Source organism: Girardinichthys multiradiatus, chromosome 11 (genome assembly GCF_021462225.1).
Source record: "Girardinichthys multiradiatus isolate DD_20200921_A chromosome 11, DD_fGirMul_XY1, whole genome shotgun sequence".
Lineage (NCBI taxonomy): Eukaryota > Metazoa > Chordata > Actinopteri > Cyprinodontiformes > Goodeidae > Girardinichthys > Girardinichthys multiradiatus.
In genome coordinates this window covers 29,828,326-29,848,532 of record NC_061804.1, presented here as the reverse complement: position 1 = coordinate 29,848,532, position 20,207 = coordinate 29,828,326, and the positions used below count along the sequence as shown (strand labels likewise).

General features: G+C 38.1%; 1 protein-coding gene across 1 annotated transcript; it reads left to right on the top strand.

Moving 5' to 3' along the window:
• Positions 1 to 13,183: 13,183 nt before the first annotated feature.
• On the top strand, positions 13,184 to 16,445 carry hrh2b (histamine receptor H2b). Its single transcript, XM_047380094.1, has 2 exons — positions 13,184 to 13,828; positions 15,448 to 16,445. Exons 1-2 carry the CDS (start codon positions 13,202 to 13,204, stop codon positions 15,913 to 15,915), a joined length of 1,095 nt encoding a protein of 364 aa, XP_047236050.1. The 5' UTR covers positions 13,184 to 13,201; the 3' UTR covers positions 15,916 to 16,445.
• Positions 16,446 to 20,207: the final 3,762 nt, after the last annotated feature.

The window sequence follows — 20,207 nt, the reverse complement described above, 5'->3', positions numbered from 1 at the left end:
TATTATGCTGTTTTATGCCAAGTATATTTTTGTTCATGCCAAGCCTGTCCTTGTTATACCTGCATATGTTACCACTTGTCTGCTGTGAGCTTTCCTTTCATTTAATTAAATCTTTTCGACGCCATCTGTTCCTGCCTGTCTGGACTTGGGTTCAACTCCTAGAGCTGTTCGCTGACATTTACATTTAAATATTTTATATGTAAGAGTGGACTGATGCTGAACAGTACTATATTAAAGTGTGAAACTGCAAAGCTGAAATGATCTTAATTGACTCCATACACAATATTCAGCTAATTTAAAAAAAAAAGTGATCTGGAAACATGACTGAAATCTTTTTAATATCAGTAGACTGTAAACAGAGAAATGTTTTCTTGTTTTCTATGATGGGAAAAATCTTTTAACTTTGACATTTAAAGCATATTGGCATACAGCACAGTAAATGCTAACAAATATTACACAAAAAGAATAGTTATTTATGTCATTGCACACAGCTGTATAGTTCTATGTTTTTTTTCCTGAATATTTTAGTATTTACAACAGTTCCAACCAATGTCCAGCAGATGGGAGAAAAGACTCAAAAGAGAACTGATATACTATGTAACCCCCTTCCCCCAGTCTTTATAATACATTTAGATTCTCTTATTAATGTAAACCTTGCTGTGTGTGTGTTTCCTCATGCCCATGATGAGCTCCAAATCTTTGAGGGTTGGAAGGCCTCCTTGCCAACACCCTTATCTTTAGTTTGCTCCACATATTCTCTGCTAGGTTATAGTCATGACTCTAGCTTTCCTACCTTCAGAAGAAACATGCTGCCAAAACTGAAAGATTGCTTAGAATCTGCAGGGAGAAGTGAATGATTTTGGCCTCTACAGTGTCTATATCTTAAAATTACCTTTGCTGGCTTGAAAACGATGCTAGCAGAAGGTGAGATGAATTCCACCTTTCAGCAAATTTAAATAACTTTGTACAAAAAACATCTCTGATGTGCATGAATATGTGCAAAGGCTTATTAGATTGAGTAACTACACATTGTGCCTTCATCTATATGAAGAAATGTTTTTTTCATTTGCTGTCTCAGGGCAACATTGTGCAGTTAGACCACTTTTATTTGACCAGTAACATACACATGAATGCAGTTGAGCAGAAATGTGTGTGTGTGTGTGTGTGTGTGTGTGTGTGTGTGTGTGTGTGTGTGTGTGTGTGTGTGTGTGTGTGTGTGTGGGTGTGTGTGTGTGTGTGTGTGTGTGTGTGTGTGTGTGTGTAAACAGGTGAAAAGAGATGTATGACTTACTCTAACTGTATGCTTCCTGGGTTCTTTCGAAAACAGATAGACTGTCTGATGATAATGAGACTGTGGATAAAGAGGAAAGTGAGGATGATGATAATTTATCAAAGGAAGATGTACCACCTTGACGTAAGTGGTGAACATCAGACAGTTTCAACATCACTGATTACTCAGAATGACAGGCCTGCCTTCCAAAATCAGACAGTATCATGTTCCAAGATGTTTTATTATTTTTGTTTCTGAAGACATTCTGGAAGTAGTTGTTGAGCAGTCAAACTTAAATACCATTCAGTGTGACATCACCAAGCCAAACTACTCGGTGATAGAGAAAAACTTCCTCTAATTTATTTCTTACTTGTTTGTTTCTCATTCTATTATTATATAATATAGCAAATCTTGCTGTTTTAGTACCCTTATCGCACCTTGTTGCCCTGAAACTACCAACCAAAAATTTGGTGGGGGAGCTGGAGGAGGGCATATTTTATGATCAATACATTATCAGGGACCTCCAAGCTCCTAAAGGATGAAAGGGTGAGGTATAATTTTTCTAAAACAGAAATTCATGCATAGAGGGCTAGCAAGGCTCATAAACCGTAGCACACTGTTATTTTCAGTTAAAAGATTAACTGCCCTCTGGAATCTCCTGCTTTCTTTTCCGACTAAAAAATGGATGATTTATGGCTCCCTGTTGGTTTGAGGAGTTTATCATCCCAACAAGTATTTCACTGATGTTCTCTTGCTATTTTCAACTTCTGTATAAATGGTAATTTAATTCAGTATATTTTAATGATTCATTTGGTAAAAAATTGTTTGTCGCTTTCACACGCATGTAACAAGTTAGAACTTTCTGAAGAATGAAAGGTGGTTTCAGCAACCAGTATTGTGACTGATTCTTCATACCTTCTGTTATTGTTCAATCTTTATTTAAGCATGATTTCTCACGTGACTTTAATTGTTAACTTGTTTTATTTAGGAGTAAAGAGCCTGGAAAGTGTGAAATGAATGAGCTCAAATTAGATCTTTTTAATTTAGCTGTATTTCAGAACATTCAAAGAGACACATATCAAACTCAAACACAACAGATATGACATGTCAGTTACTATCATTGCATTATGTGGTGTTTTTTTCTTTTCTTTTCTTTTCTTTTATGTTATGTTGTCTTTGATTTTTGGTTAATGCAGATCTCTTAGTGGTATATATGTTTTTGTGGTTTTAATTGTCTTATTGTACCTGTCATCTTGTGCAACAATTTATGGCTTTAAGCCCGCTGTCTCTTTTTATTTCTTGTTATTTTCCATCTCTTCAGTTTCATTTTTTCCTCTCATCTCAGTTATCTTTTGTAACTTTATACTGAATTCTGTTTCAGTTATTTCTTTTTTCATATCACACTTTTGTGAGTTTTCCTGTTTTCTTTTACAATATCTCTCTTTGTACTAATTTTTTATTATTTATTATCTATTTAATTATTTGTGTAAAAATAAGCCACCAGGACAAAATTGAAAGGGATGATCTAAGCTCTGGCATTATTGAACAGCAAAACTCTGTTCACACACACAATGAATTCACACAATTTCCTAAAATACAATAATGTATTAACAAAAATAAGTCAATTCAAAGTCAAGCATTTTTCAATCAACAAACTCTTTACTGTGCTAAAACAACCCAACTAAACTACCAAGTAAAATAAAAGAATAAGGAAGACTAATGGGCTATGTACTATATAAACAAGTGAATCAAAGATGGTTGAAAACCATGACCAAAAGAGTGATGCAACATTACCATGCAATGTTATTAATGTGTGAGAACCAAGGATTATCTTGAAGAATCTTCGACGGGAAGACAGGGTAAAGGAGAACCCTCTTGTCCAGACGGGATGTTCTTCTCTGGATACACAATGAATACTTGAAAGCAGTGGAAGATTGTGTGCCTGACTATGACCTTAGTCGAGGGCGTAGAAATGTGTACATATTTGGACTTTTGATCACAGGATTTCTGCTATTTGGAGTTGGTGGTTATCTGGCTTATCGAGTGATTCACAAAACGTGGGCGGCTGTTCAAAGCATTCCAAAGGTACCTGCGATGTTGGATGGAGTCGGTAGAGCGATCAACACTCAGACTGAAATGTTAAGAGAGCAGAATCGCAAGCTGGATACGATTTTTGAACAGAATCGCAGCCTGACAGCGGTTGCACTCAGAGGTTTAAGGATATAATCTTGGAGAAGTTGTACGCTTGAGATCTGCGGAAAGTACCAGAAATTTGGCAATTTGGATTCGCAATTGAGACATACCAGTAAAACTCTTAAGGTAGTTGGAAATTCACAACTGCCTGAACCACAACATTTATTGTTTTTCTAAATCTGGTCCCCCAATGTGGCCTTGGCAACTTCTGCTAACTAGCTATCGCAGAAGCTAGTTAGTCTCCCCAGGAGACAAAATGTCTCCTGGATGTTATATAAACACGACGCTCTTCCCCAGCACTCCCCTACTAGCTGTGTGCTGATAGGACTATGCGGCCAATTGATAAAACTTCCTCCTCTCTTCTCAAGGACAATGGCGCTTCTATCAGTGTTGACAGTCTAATTCTTGCAAACACAGTCATACTTATATATTCGCACCCTCAAGATTCCACTGTACCCTTGCTAAATGTGTGTTGCTTACCCCTGCTGAGGTTTTTTGTACTATTACAGACTCTATTCCGCTAAGAATAGTCTGAAATATGATTTTTTTTCCTCCTATCTTACTTTATCTAAATGTGTGATTTCATTACTTTTCATAGATTTTCAGATTTCTCACAAGGATTACTAGCAAAACCCAAATATTATTAGTATTTGAAAATTTGGACTAAAGCTGTTTTTACACCAATGACCAGAGATTTTTAGATTTCTTAGAAGGATTGTATTACAACAATTTCATACCAGTGAAAGCCAAACATTATTAGTATTTAAATATTTGGACATAAACTGTTTTATACCTTCTCTACTTAGACTTCAGTGAGTGCCCGTGACTGTTACTATTTGAATGATGGGACCACAACTGCCGCATACCAGTGACCTCAAGGATTAATATTATCATCTTTCTTCTAGCACTGGATGAATTCCTTACCACAGAGGACTTAATGATCTAATTACCTCTATTAGAAAGATTGGATTAGAACCAGCTCTTACCAGTAAACTCCCAAGGATTATTAATGTCATTTGATTTGTTTTTCTGTTTTATTTTCTGTATCATTGTAAATGTTTTTCCTCATGTACAATGCTTTGAGTGCCTTGTTCCTGAAAAGCGCTATATAAATAAACTTGACTTGACTTGGGTAAATGATCTTCAGCCAACTCATAAAGTGGGCGAGCACGTGTTCTTAGCCGTTAGCAGTTGAAGCTAACAAATGAAGCTTATAGCTTGTTACCAGGATCAGACACCTGCCTTTAAAATACCATTAATAAATGCATAAGTGTGGATGGCGTGTTATGGTCAATCTTTGTTTAAAAACCACCCTTTAAATGAAGTTTGTCTTAACATAAAAAATACAACACAGAACACATCCTCAGCTGAGTGCTAGTCTGCTAGCACTTGCTGTAGTTGAGTTTCTCAACACAAACAATAACAAACGTCATTAAATGAACATTATTTAGCTTAAACTAATCTTCTCTGCCCAAACACCACCGCTTACGTGAACCATGCTGAAGATAAGTTGTCCTAGGAGTTGAGGAAAACATCCACATGTGGGTAAACCAAGGGTTATCTTGCAGCGAACCTCCATAGCTGTGGAACGTTTGGCTCCTTGAGTGGCCGTTATGTGGCAGGGTAGCTCTTGTTACCTGGACGCTACCTGAGGATGCGGTCCCGGCTTTCTTTTCCAGGCCGTAGGGAAATCTGCTTCAATTATGGCTGATCTGGAGGCCTCAGGAGAAAAGCCAAGTCATGCTTATCTCATTACACCCTTTATATGAATGAATGCCAGATACTTGAACAGCAAATCATTACTTAATTTTGTTGCATGTGATCATAATTACTCTGGATCCAAGTTGAAGAGTTATGTCTGCTTGCCAGCAAGAGACATACATCTCTTCTTCAAGTTCTGCTGGGGACTTGTGTGGAAGAAGTCTGTTTGTTGGAACGCTGGGTTTTACACGGGAAGGCTGCTGTTACTCCTGTTCCTGGCTGTGCTGGAAGTAGGTTAATGCGATTTATTTTGAAAGTTCCAGAAAAGTTCTTATTGGCCTTTAATGTTGTAATCCATGGCTGGGGTCCCAACAGTTTTATATTTAAGTTTCCTTAAAGTAGCCGCCCTTTGCTTGGATGACTGAAAAATTAACCTTTGGCCGTCTCTCAATGAACCTCTGGGAAGTTCTTTCAAGACTACAGAAAACTATTTCAGGTGACTGCCTTATGAAGCTCGTGGAGGAGAGAATAGAGCAAAGAAGTAATCAGAGCAACGGGTGGCCATTTTGAAGAATCTAAAATAAAAAATTGTTTAGCGTTATCTCACAGTTTTTGTTTACCACATAATTCCATGTCTGTTTATTCACAGTTTTGTTGACTTTGGTGAGAATCTACAACATAAATTGTCATACAAATAAAGAGACCCATTAAGTGAGAGAGTGTATCTAAAACTAGTACAACACAGGAGTGGGGAAATTTGTGGGTGCACAAGCAGCATTTCAGCAATCCATCAACCCCCACCATAGAGACTAAGAAAGTATTATTTTAGGAGACAAACTAAAGCAGTAATGAGACTGTACACAGTAAGAACTATAAACACTAGGCTCACTGCAACAATCTGGCAATGCAGTGATGAAGTAAAATGGCAGAAAGGCTTAAATTCATTAAACAACATGACAATCAAAATTCAGCTAAGTGATGGCAATCTAAATTGCTTGCTTTCCTGTAACATGTCTTGATCCGTTTTTCTATTTGTTTTTCTGCAAATCATTTCGTGTGTTGCGTCCAGCCATGGATTGCAACATTTAAAGGCCAGTTTGATCTTTTCTGGAATTTTCAAAATAAATCACAGTAACCTACTTCTAACTCAGCCCAGGAACAGAAGGACAGCGGACTTCCCGTGACGTCACTGTTTGAATAAAAACCCCGCGTTCCAACAAACAGACCTCTTCCGCACAGGTCCCCAGTTCCAGAAATGGAGGAAGAGATGTATGTTTCTTGCTGGCAAGCAGACATAACTCTTCAACTTGGATCCAGAGTAATTACGATCACATGCAACAAAATTAAGTAATGATTTGCTGAGTATCCGGCATTCATTCATATAAAGGGTGTAATGAGATAAGCTTGACTTGGCTTTTCTTCTGAGGCCTCTAAATCAGCCATAATTGAAGCAGATTTCCCCACAGCCTGGAGAAGAAGGCCGGGACTGCATCCCCAGGTAGCGTCCAGGTAGCGTGAGCTACCCCGTCGCATCACGGCCACTCAAGGAGCCGAACGTTCCTTTGTCGTACAGTTCAGCTGGCACGGCAGAATGAACCACCCCACCCCACAGCTATGGAGGTTAGCTGCAAGTTAAGCCTTGGTTTACCCACACTTGGATGTTTTCCTCAACGCCCAGGAGAACTTATCTTCAACATGGTTCACGTAAGAGGTGGTGTTTGGGCAGAGAAGATTAGTTTAAGTTAAATTATGTTCATTTAATGATGTTTGTTTTTGTTTGTGTTGAGAAACTCAACTACAGCAAGTGCTAGTTTGCTAGCACTCAGCTAAGGATGTTTTCTGTGCTGTGTTTTTAAAGTTAAGACAAACTTTATTTAAAGGGTGGTTTTTAAACAAAGATCGGCCATAACGCGCCGTTCACACTTATGCATTTCTTAGTGGTATTTTACAGGTATGCGTTTGATTCTGGTAACTAGCTAGAAGTTTCATTTGTTAGCTCTAACCGCTAACGGCTAAGAACACATACTTGCCCACTTTATAAGTCGGTTGATGATCATTTGCCCAGAAAGGTTGTTAGTTTCCAATCAAGAAGTAATATTTCCCTAATTATTATTTTACTAAACGTGGTAACTAATTAAACACCATTAAGACCCATTTATCCAGAAAGGTTTGGTTCTTATTCAAAATAATAAATCCTTAAATATTATTTTACTATTTCCTTAATAATATTTATTTGAAATATTATGTACAATGTAAATAGTCATAAACATAAAGAAAACCAAGAAATATATATATAAATACATACCTAATACATATTAAATTATCAGTATAAGGCCATGTCACCGTATGTCAAGTCAGGAATCATCAAGAGGTTTTGTCGCAAATATGAGTTAAGCCTTTTTTGTTCTTTTTGGTCAGCTGTGGTTTTGGCCTTGGAAATCTCCCATGGGCGCCATTTTTCCCACTCTCTACATATTTTTGAATCATGAACACAGACATTAACTGAGACAAGGGATGCATCAGTGCTTTAGATGTTCTGGGTTCTTTGTGACCTCCTGGATAAGTCACAGATTAACTCTTTAGTAGTTTAGCCTACATCCTGCTGCCATGCAGATTCAGTTTAACAGGTTTCATGATACAGTTCTGGTAGAAATAGGGCCTTGGTGTGGCTAGAGAAACTGAAAAACAAATGTAGTTAATCAGTTGTTTCAGGGTTTAAAAAGTGGGGCAATCACTTTTTCAGGCAGAGAAAGGTAGGTTTCAATACATTTTTTTAATAATTGGAAAACTGCTTTTTGTCTTTACCAAAATTTGTTTGATGATGTGAAACACTTAAGTGTGTCAAAAAATTGCAAAGAGAGGAAATTTGTAAGGGGGCAAATACTTTCCTATGGTATGGCAAATGTGAAATGGGCTCAACATGTTGCATAATTTGTGCATCAAGTAGTTCTATTGTTTTTGTTATACAATGATTATACTAACGAAAAAAGTTAAACTGACAGAGTTCAACGTTGTATTTGTTAATGACACTTTCATATTAATGGGAAGAAAAGCAGGAGAGTGGGGGTGGAGACAAAGAAAGAGAAGGGGTGGGTAATAAATTTACTCAGATGCAGGATTGAAGAACGTGAGAACAGTTGTGGTCCAGAAGAAAGAAAAGAGCAGCAAATAATGTAAGTATAAGATTTCTTTGGCTGATTTTATGTGCACATTTAAAACTAAGGCAAATAAACATACTTTGCCTTATGTTTAAAGGTGGTGCATGCATTGCACAGTGATATATAAATGTAACTTTTTGTGGTTAAAAATTGACTACATGTAGGTACATGCTAAGGGGCTCAAAAAGTATAAACAAATTAAAAACAAATCATAAGGTGAGGCTACAGGAAAAGTTGTCAATTGCCACCAGAAAGGAGTTGACATATAAGAGACATATAAGAACAATTGGTGCATTTATTTGTTTCTTATTGGTTTTATACTGTATTTTAAGTTAACAGTTCAAATCCTGTTCCTACTTAATTGTTTTAGGTTAGATTTTATATATTAGCTTTCCTCAGTTTTTAAACTGTGATTACCAGCCTGTTTTTGAAGCCAGTTTAGATTAAGATTCAAAAGTGATATTGAGGGTGCTTTAAATAGAACAACAAGACATATTTAATGTTTTTATACCCACAACCATGCCAACTTAACAAATAAAACATGAAAGCTTGGATTTATAATTTAAGGCAACAAAACAAATCCACTCAATAAAAACCATGCAACTTCCTTGAATGCTACTTCCATGGTTCAAAAGATTTGCGACACTAATTTCCCACTTCATATGTTAATTTAGTGATTTATGATATCAGCCTGGCTCTTGTTGTCTGGATGCAGTGAAGCCATATACCATTTTCAATTATGCCGTGTATCATGTGTAGATGTGTTGTTGGAACGCTATATTATTTAATTACAGGAAATAAGAACCTCTGCTGTTGTGTGCTTTACAGATCAGCACGTGGCTGTGCTACTCATTTGGAACATGGTATCAAGCAGTAAAACAATCTTGTGGTATTAATCTTGTGGTATTAGCCCTCAGAGGTGTAATCTAGTAAGTCATACATGAAGTGTTAACACAGGCTATGGCTAAAGCTGATTTCTGATGTTAAAGCATCAGTGCAGTCTGTGAGACTATGCATGAAGTGCTTTTAAGAACACTGTGTAATAAATGTAGCCTTTCATGTTTTAGCCCCTATGGTATTCCGGAGACCTAGAGAATAGGATTTATTTCCCTAATCTAAGATATTTTCATAGGCTGTGACACTGTTCTAGAATTAGGAAAATAATTTATATAATGAACTGAAAAATTATCTCAGATCATTCATTATGTGATAGTGTTGTGTTTTACCATTCTGTTTTTGGCATGTCACCACAGGACATGGTAAAATGGTGACAAATGTGATTGCCTTTATTTTAGCTTTTGTAGTAATTCTGTGTTTACTGTCATAGTAATCGTACTGTTTACAGCTTCTGAGAAATAAATCCTGATCCTTAAGGCACAACTCAAGTCAAACATTGTCAGTTCAGAACAATCTCAGTTACCATGGAAAAGATAGAAAGTGTTCATGCCTAATTGAAATCTCTGGCCTTTTTCTCAGGTGTAAAGCACTTCTTTAGATTACATGCAAGAAAAAAATGTGTAATACACATTTGAAATAATAGGCGTCTTATGGACTGCAATAAAAAAACAGAAATGCATCATTTAATTAAAATCCTTAAGATTTTGTAACATGAGAGGCTTCAGAAAAGTGTGGCATGCATTTGTGTTCACCACCTGTCTTCGCTTATTTCAACTACTCCTCTTGGTAGTTAATGGCTTTTTTCATTGTCTCATCATAGCATTTTGTGATTTACCATACTTTATGATCTCTTAACCATCTTAGGTTGAACATTCAATGCTCTATATACAGTCTATGAGTGCCCCCAAGTGGTCAAACTATCAAATTATTAGTTGAATTGCCCAGAAGACTGTCCCAGGTTTGCTGCCATGTCAGCCACTTTAATTGTGGCGTGAGTTAATCTTCATTAGTGCCGACTGAGTGTCTGCAAAGCATCGCATGATGTTAGGAAATGTTATTATTATGTCATTGCTGGGACATTCACATGGTACTTTTACTTTTATATTTCATAGCAGGGATGTTTATACACATAGTGTCTCTAAATTGCAATGCTCACACCACTGAATGTTTTTGTAAGCCAAACAAAATGGTTTAGCTCCCATTATAAAATGCATGTTGCTATATTAGATGCATAGAATGAAGATAAAATAATTATACTTCCTTAAAGCATCTTATTTTGACATGCCATGGAAAAGCAAAGAAGATACACAATACTGTGATGGTTGTAATACTAAGTGGTTATATTAGAAATAATAACAATAGTTGTGGCTCCAATTAACTTGAAATACATTTATATATTTTCTATAAATCATGTCTTCAGATGTTTATTTTAAATTGTTGTTGTCACTGTCATTAATTTATAAAGCATGTTCTAATATGTTGTGAATTTTCTTCTACTGGGAAAACTGAAAGGAACAGCCATAAAACAAATGAAGTGAAGTCTGGGTAACACAGTGGTTCCTTTTTTCAGTTTTTGTAGCTACTGAAAATTTACTGTACAAACATAACATGAATGAGTCCATCCAGTTAAACATACGTCATAAATCTCGAGGTGCAGATATCTTATCTGTGTGTTTTATGAACTACACGGAATATTGCTTCTGCCACCGTGTTGAGTGGTAATTTTACAGACACAATAGTAAAGATTTTGCACAAAGCTGTTTTTATGGCCAGCAACAAAAAACATAGTTTCTGTGCTTAGTAGATCTGGTATTTTGTCATTTGTACAACTTTAGACCAACATGAAGCTGCCTATTTTCTATATTGGAAGAAAGTTAATTAAATTGAGCTACACTGATGTCAACAATGGACTAAAATGCTTTAGAATGCAGTAGAATACATAAAAGGTTAATGGACTGAATTTTCCAGTCATTCCGACCACTCAAAGCACTTTACACTACAACCAAATTCCCCCAATTGCAGTCACCAACATGCACACATTCATACACTGATACACAGTGGTCAAATTGGGGTTAAATGCCTTGCCCAGGGGCACATTGACATGTGACCAAAGGAAGCTGGAATTAAACCCACTACGTTCGGTTTGCAAGATGATGGATCGCAAGATGACTACTCTTCTCACTGAGCCACAGTATAATAATCTAAATAATGTAACTATAATGGTTGAGAAACGTATTCTTTTAGATAATCATCAATGCCATCTTTGTGAATCATTATTGCCTCAGTTACATTATATCTTCTTTTCTTTTCGCTATTGTTTGCTTAAGAAATGGCATTAGCTTAGGTTCTATGTATCTTCTCTCAGAGATTAGAGACTCTTGTGGTGATGCCAAGAAAACACTGTCTGGCATCATCAAATTAAATTAGCTGTTGCTGTAAAATTAGTTTAGCTTGTTGATTGTCAAATAATCTGTGTGTGGCATTAATTTCATTCATCACCATTATCTTGGCCTCACCAGTTAAAACAGCTGTGGCTTTGAAAGATGATGCAAAAAAATATTTACAAGCACATTTAGTACCTTTTGTTTGTTTAATTTGTCAAACAATATTATAGAAAAAAAACAACATAGTGTATTTAAAAACTGTGTGGGGAGGGCACAATAGATTGTTTATCTTATGTCAATTTATTTTAAAAGAGTTCACATTCATACAACCCTGAGACTAAATGTTTTATGATTGTTTATAAAAGATTGCCTTATGACCTCGCTACTGGTGAGTAATTACTGCTTAGACCACGTATTCTCTCTTTAATTAATACATCTGTCTCTTGAGACAAACTCTTTGACCTCACTATCTATGAGTTACTTTTTTCTATTAAAAGTGCTTGCGTTGGGGATCTTTTAAAATCCATTACCATTTTATACTAATGATCACATAGCTTAACTTCAGTTATTGCCAAGTTGTCACAATGTTCTTTGAATGTATAACCACTTTATGGAAGGTTACATTTAATAAACTGAAAAACAGGAAATCTGTTAGATGTGCTAATGATGCCAGATATATATATATATATATAAACCTGCAAGCTATTTTGTAAGTGGTCAATATTATTAGGCCTTTTTCAACAACAATTATAACAAAAACTATTTAATGTTAGACAAAAACAGATTTTCGCCAACTACTGTCGATTATTTCAAAATATATAACAAAAGAAAACAAAATCACCCCCAATAAAGTGACTGACCTGATTTAAAGCAGGGTCTAGCTTTTTAGCGAAAGGGAGATTACTTGAGAGCAGCTGATGTGTTTAAAGTTAAAGCTGCAGTAGGGAGTTCTGAGAAAACCTGGACTTTAGAACAAGCATACCTTACAGGTCCGTCACCCTTGCTCTCTGCTGTACTACACCCTCCCTCCACAATGGAGCCTGCCATGAATGCGCAGGCTAGTAAACAGCATAAATAAGATAAACAGCTATGGCACATTCACTGGTAGGGACGAAATATCAGCGATATGCTTTCAGGGTAAAAAAAAAACATTCATACACTGGAAAGATTCAGGACATCTTTGATGTGGGATAAGAGGTTTTTTGGCTAATCGAGCATGTCATCAAGGATGTTTTAAAGGACACGAGAAAAACAGTTACTGGGGTTCAAATGGTCAGATCTACTGTGTTTTGGTCACTACAATATAATCAAAGAATGCATTTATGTAATCGCAGGAAATTATTAACTTTAAAGTAATCAGTTTTTATTGTTTCTTGCCCAGGGACTTCAGCAACACTATCAAAGTTTAAAAAGACAAGCATTTGAAGGCCTTATCAAGCAGTGACATGCTTTTGAAGCTGATAACCCTTCTTCTGAGATGCAAAAGGAGAATCATCTTTTGAATAAGTGAACTGGACATTGTGGAGAACCTTTAGATAAGTGGATGATTCATTTGAAACATTTTCACTTGAGCTAAAAGTGACACTAAAGTGGCAGAAATGACTGTCACCACAGCTCTCCGTTGGCTGTTCCTCATGTCTGTTATAATTCTGACCATTGGCGGTAATATACTGGTGTGCTTGGCTGTGGGGCTCAGCCGCCGATTGTGGCGGAGAGCTAACTGCTTCGTGGTGTCACTGGCAGTTGCAGATCTCCTGCTTGGTGTGTTGGTGCTACCAGTATCTGCCACGCTGGAGCTGCGCAACATGAAATGGCGTTTTGGTGGAACCTTGTGTAACATCTACATCTCAATGGATGTCATGCTCTGTACATGCTCCATCCTGACCCTCTTGGCAATCAGTGTGAACCGTTACCTGGCCATCTCGTCTCCCCTCAGCCACTCTCAAAGTGTCACCCCTCAAAGGGTGACACTTGCCATCATCTCCATCTGGGTGCTGTCATTGGCTGTGGCCTTTTCGCCCATCCACCTTGGCTGGAACACAGCAGACTACGGGGTGCAGAACTTGGACTGGGAATTTGGGGATGAGGGCACTGATAATGGACGCTACTGCCAGTTCGAATGGAATAACAACTATGTTCTTATTTATGCCTTTGGTAGTTTTTACCTACCACTGCTGGTTATGTGTGGAATGTATCTTTGCATTTTCAAAGTGGCACGCGAACAGGTCAGTGTGAATTACTGATTTATTTTGAAACATGTATAAGCTGAAACCCTTTGAAACCAGTCAGATAATTCAAACAGCCCTTTGTACCACACTAAAATGCATCAAATGTGTAAACAAAAGTGTAACAAGCCTATAAATAAATGTCTACTTATTGCAGGAGGATAATTTTACACCGACAAAGAGAAAAAAACAAAAACTCAGTTTTATCTGACTACATAAAAAACCCTTGTAAGGAATAATTCTTTGTAACAAAATCACCAGTGCAGAGAGAAGGATCTTTGACCATTCCTTGTTTGCTGTTTGCTTCTGTCCCGATTGTCCAGGGTCCCAGGTCCCCTCTTATCCTATCTTCTCTTTAGAAGATTTATATATTCAACAGATTTTAATTTAAACCATTTCGATATTTAAACGAGTTCATGAGGCCATGCACTCTATTAAGTTTCTCTTTTGATGAGTAATAGGCCCATGTGGTTTTGAGCTGCATTTCCATATTTTCATCCATTGTTTTATGTCAGACCCACCTTAAGTGTTTGTTGCCCAAAATCTTAATCTTAGTCTCAGCCATCCAAAGTGAACAGTTCCAGTTAAATTCCCTGTGGAGTTTAGCTAATTGCACATGTTCACACTTTTGATGGGAGGACAGAAGACTAGCATGTCCCAAAAACATCTGGTGAGCATGTAGATACCATCTAACGGTTGCCACTGAGACTTGGTGTCTCAGAGATGCAACTCTGTTGCTGTTTTCTAACAGCAAGAGCTTAAGATTTTGTTTACGTTCCTCATCATCATTTTTACTATACATGGTAAACTTGAGTCTTCATCCAGTTATTGTTGTTTTAAACTTTTTAATTATTGTTCTGGCTATAGAGATGGGAAAGCCTAAGTAATAACTGAGTAAATGTTTTCTAATAGCCATTTCCTGACCTAAACACACATATTTTCTAAGGTACTTTTCGTACCTTAGTCCTAAACCTAACTATTAACCAACAAAACCCATTTTCCCTTGTGTGGACCAGGCAAAATGTCCACACAATCTCCTGGGTTTCCTTAGACAGAAAAACTTTTCATCCAATTTGAATAAATAAATAACTCTGACTGCACTGTTCAATAGTTAGGACTAATTGGAATCCAAGTACCTGACTTTTGTGAAGAACCTTGAGACAACATGTGTTGTGAATTGGCACAATATAAATAAATAAACAATGTTATATATACATGCACACACACAAGCTCACAGGCACACTGAATAAATGTATTTAATAAAGGGATGTAATTTTTCATTGTTTGTATAGGGTTATGCTGATATAATATAAGTTACATTTATTTTAAGGCCTGTTACACATTGTTTCCAATGGGTAATTTTTAAATTATATAATAGTGGACAGTCTTTTGCATGTTATATAATCTGGGCTTTTGACTTCATCTAGTAATGCATAACAGGTGCTGCTTTATTAAACTTTTAACATTATTGTTGATCATGAAGAAAGCAGATGCAGATTTAATGAAGTCAGTTATTTTCTGCTTTTGTTGCATGTTGAAATCAGTCACTTGGATTAATGAAAAAATATTTTTTTTGTTTCCTCTGCCTCTCCATCCCTACCCCACACCTATTTTTTCAGGTAAAACGTATCCGTGCCACCACTCCCTCATTTGCACGCTCAGCAACTGCTGCCATAGCCCGTGAGCACAAGGCTACAGTCACCCTGGCAGCTGTACTTGGTGCATTTATTATCTGTTGGTTTCCATACTTCAGCTACTTCACCTGTATGGGTGTAAAGGAAAAGACAACCCCCCCTAACACGCTCCATTCGGTAGTCCTGTGGCTCGGATATTTGAACTCAACCCTTAACCCGATCCTCTATCCAGCATTCAACAGGGATTTCCGTCGAGCCTACGGAGAGCTGCTTCGCTGCCGAGCACCATCACACAGAACACTGCTTACTCGTGTGACTTTGCACAAACAATTAACCTTTTTTAATCTATCTATGGTCTCCCAAAAGTCTAACAAAAATACGGCCACAGTTATGATTGAAAGTGAGAGGAACCTATCCCGTGAAGAGAGACATTGCCCTGATAAGTCAAGGTGAAAATTATTTGGATGATTCAACTGACAGACCGTATAAATGTTACAGATTCAAATCTACTTAATTGCTCAAAGCACCATCTTAGCTGATTATTCATATCAGATTTTCAGTTTATCCTTTCAAAGAGCTTATATTTCAAGAAACAAAACTATCAATGTTACATGAGGGGATTATAGGTAAAGCCACAAGTCAAATCCAAAGTCTAAGGGTTTGATTGACAAGTATTTTTCATCCTACTATTTATTTATGAAGTATCTGAAGAGTAAACATGTGCTAGTTAGAAATTAGTGTAATACTCAATACAAAGCTATTTAGGTAAGTTTATTGAAGTGATATATCCCAGTACAGGTTCCAGTAAGAAGGATGGAAACACAGGTAGCTAAATGATAAAAAATGTTTGTTTTTCTCTCCCTGAAAACCTGCAAGTCATAGTGAATATGTGAACCAGCAAGCTGATTTTATATGCGTAATCTGTTTATGTTTCACCTGACCCAGGAAAAATGACCCAAAAGAATTTCCTGGATGTTTTAACAAAGCTGCTGCAAAAACACAAGTCACCCTCTAAAGAATGCTTTCTTAGGTAACATGTTAAGCCACTGTGTAATGAAATGTTTGTACTCATAATATTCTGTATAAGTAAAGATGTATGTGTTTGACCCTGCAAACTCTGTTAGGTTTGCAACCTAAAGTATAGCATTTAAGTGAATAAATAACAAATTTAATTTAACTAAAGAGTATGTTGAAACCCCATAACCTGGATTAATAAACAAGTAATATTTGGAGTAAAATTAATTATACGTTATTAAGCAAACTCTATTAACATTGTATCAACAAAGGTTTTGTGTTTTTGTGCATATGAAAATTTGAGTCTTAGCACTAGGAACAAGAAACAACAGGAACAACAGTGAAGCAAAAATTATCAGCTATGAAAAAGATCTTGCAAGCAGTCTCTTTGTTGCTTCTGTCCTTATTGGGACCAAAATTGGATTTTTTTTAAGATTGTTTAAAATAAGCCAGTCGGCAGTGCAAAACCAATATAGCACTCGTCTCACTGTTTATACAAATGCTTCATCTCAGTGGGGTTATCTTTGTTTACTTGTACATTGTGTTCTTCTGTGATACCTTTCAATGACACAAAGATTAATAAAATCTCACCTGCAGCTTAAAGAGCAGCCTTTTTATCTCAGTGTCAAAAAATACATCATTATTTTTGTTTTGTTTTTGTTTTTTTATTTGTGTGTCACTAGAGGCCTTTATTTTGTAAGCTGACCGACAGAAAAAGGGGTGGAGATATTATATTTTTTGGAAAAATATTGTATAGACTGATGAGACAAAAGTGGAACTTTTACATCTAGTGTAAAACTAACACAGCATTTCAGAAAAAGAACATATTACCAACAGTCAAACAAGGGGAGGCGGGTGTTGGATGGTCTTATACCTCTTTGCTGTGGGACCTGGACAACAACTTAACTGAGAAACCGTAAAAATCCTGAAGCAGAGTCTGGTCATCAGTTTGTGACCTTAAGCTGAAGTTTGCTTGAATTATACAGCAGCACATGGATCTGAAGCACTTCAGCAACTGAATGGCTCAATGCATAAACAAAATCAAGGTTTTGGAGTGGCCAAGTCAACGTCTGGACTTAAATTGAATCGAGACCCTATAGTATGACCTTAACACCAGAACAGTCATGGTGGTTATTGTGCAATTTGTATGTTTAATTACTTTATCAAAGAAAAACATAAACCATTGCTGTTCCCTTAGTTTTCCTAAAACCGTGTAACTTTTCAGAAAAAATAGATTTTATATTGAGTATGCAAAGGCAAAATGAAATACAATCATTTCTACCTTTTCAGCCACATGCGGCCATTTTGGCCAGAGGAACTTTTGCTATAGTCTGTTTCGACTTTTCTGGGCAACATAAAAATAAAACGCTAGGACAGGAAATTTGACAACTATATATCAAAGAACATCTATGTATCAAAGAGTGTACTGTGGCTGAGGTGCATTACAGTGACAGCTCATGGGACATTGGCTCTTTCATATTTGAGGCGCACAGGAAACAAAAAAAATATGGATTTGGACAGTCTCTGAGTGGAATAATGGGGCTTCCAGTTTTTAAAGGAAACTCTTTCCAGGAAGAGGTTCAAAGGGAACGTGTCTGTTTTGATAGGAAGGAAACCCAATGTGCAAAACTGTCGGTTTGTGCTGATCTCTGCTTTGTACTTGAAAAAGTACAGTAGTATTGCCTACTATGAGCCCTGTACCAGCACCACCATTGATGAGCAGCTTCTCTAGGTGCAAACTTATTCAGTGCATGACAAATAAGACTGATAAAGTGGGAATAATTTGTTTTTGCTAGCAGCGGTTATCAAATCAAGATAGATTCTGAATGGGGCTCCATATCTAGGAAAGAAGGAAACATGGAGTAAAGGTCAGCTGCTTAGGGAGAATATGGTTCTGAAACTGGTGGAGCCATTCATATGGAAGGGAAAAAAATACACCTTGCAGGACAAGATGACCAGCCTTGGGGTAACTTTGCAAAACAAGGCGCAAGTTACCTCCCTCCACCAAACAGCAAGTGAGGTTGTTCTCTAAAATGTTGGGACCTACAGCCATGGATTTCCACATTAAAACTCCGGTACATACTTTTCTGGAACTTTTCAAAATGAAGTGCATTAAACTTCTTCCAGCACAGCCAGGAAAGGGGATAACTGCGGACTTCCTATGGCGCCATTACCCAAAATAAAGCACTACTATGAAGGGGAAGGGGGGTAGCAGAGGACTACCCAGTGATGCCACTGCCCGTATAAGACCCCCACCCTTCCCACATATCGCTCTCTTCCACACCGATGACCATCTAAATATTATTGAGCCACTTTAGGGTGTTTTGGAGGAGCGACTCAGGAAACGTTTTCCTCTACCAGTATCATGTAGTGACCTGGCCACTATCCTGCAAGAAGAATGGCTTAAAATCCCTCTGACTACTGTGCAGGACTTGTATATGTCATTCCGAAGACGAATTGACGTTGTATTGGCCGCAAAAGGAGGCCCTACAGCATACTAATAAATTATTGTGGTCTAAAATCAGGTGTTTCAGTTTCATTGTCCAACCCCTGTAGGTTTGATGATGACAACTCTGGGCAAAAAGTGGGACCCATGTTGGTCCTACATGTATTGCCCATAAGACCTGTATATTGTACCAACAGAATTTGCCTATTTGGGATCTATTTAGTCAACCCCTGTGAGCAAAACACTAAAAGACTTAGAGTATGAACCCACATCTTGAGCCATCTTGTTTGGCTCAAGATGGATAAAATAAAGGAAAGAAATGCTACAATAGACTTTTTTTTTACCAAGTCCGAAGTGAGAATAGCTGCTCGTACTCGTACTCGTACTCGTCGTCTTCCGCTTATCCGGGACCGGGTCGCGGGGGCAGCAGACTCAGCAGAGACACCCAGACATCCCTCTCCCCAGACACCTCCTCCAGCTCTTCTGGGTTGTGCCCAAGGCGTTCCCAGGCCAGCCAGCACAGCGCCCCCATTACTGCGGCAGCCGCACCGATCCGTCTGTCGATCTCCCGCTCCATTTTTCCCCCACTCGTGAACAAGACCCCTAGATACTTAAACTCCTCCACTTGAGGCAGGAACTCCCCTCCAACCTGAAGAGGACAGGTCACCCTTTTCCGGTTGAGTACCATGGCCTCGGACTTGGAGGAGCTGATCTTCATCCCAGTCGCTTCACACTCGGCTGCGAACCGCCCCAGTGCGTGCTGTAGGTCTTGGCTAGGGAGGGGCCAGCAGGACCACGTCATCTGCAAAAAGAAGAGGCAAAATCCACTGGTCCCCAAACCAGACCCCCTCCGGCCCTTGGCTGCGTCTAGAAATCCTGTCCATAAAAGTTATGAACAGGACCGGTTACAAAGGTCAGCCCTGCCGGAGTCCAACATGCACCGGAAACAGGTCCGACTTAGTGCCGGCAATGCGGACCAAACTCCTGCTCCGCTCGTACTGGGACCGGATGGCCCCTAATAAAGGGCCCCCGATTCCATACTCCTGGAGCAACCCCCACAGGGCATCACGAGGGACACAGTCGAATGCTTTCTCCAGGTCCACAAAATACAAACCGGTTGGGCAAATTCCCATGAACCCTCGAGCACCCTGTAGAGGGTATAGAGCTGGTCCAGTGTTCCACGGCCGGGACGAAAACCACACTGCTCCTCCTGAAGCCGAGATTCGACTATCGGCCGGACTCTCCTCTCCAATACCCTGGCGTAGGCCTTACCAGGGAGGCTGTG

Excerpts from the sequence above, each read along its gene's own strand:
- hrh2b (XM_047380094.1), top strand. The coding sequence starts at position 13,202 with ATGACTGTCACCACAGCTCTCCGTTGGCTGTTCCTCATGTCTGTTATA. Across the intron at positions 13,829-15,447 it reads TCAAAGTGGCACGCGAACAG|GTAAAACGTATCCGTGCCAC; the intron begins GTCAGTGTGAAT and ends CTATTTTTTCAG.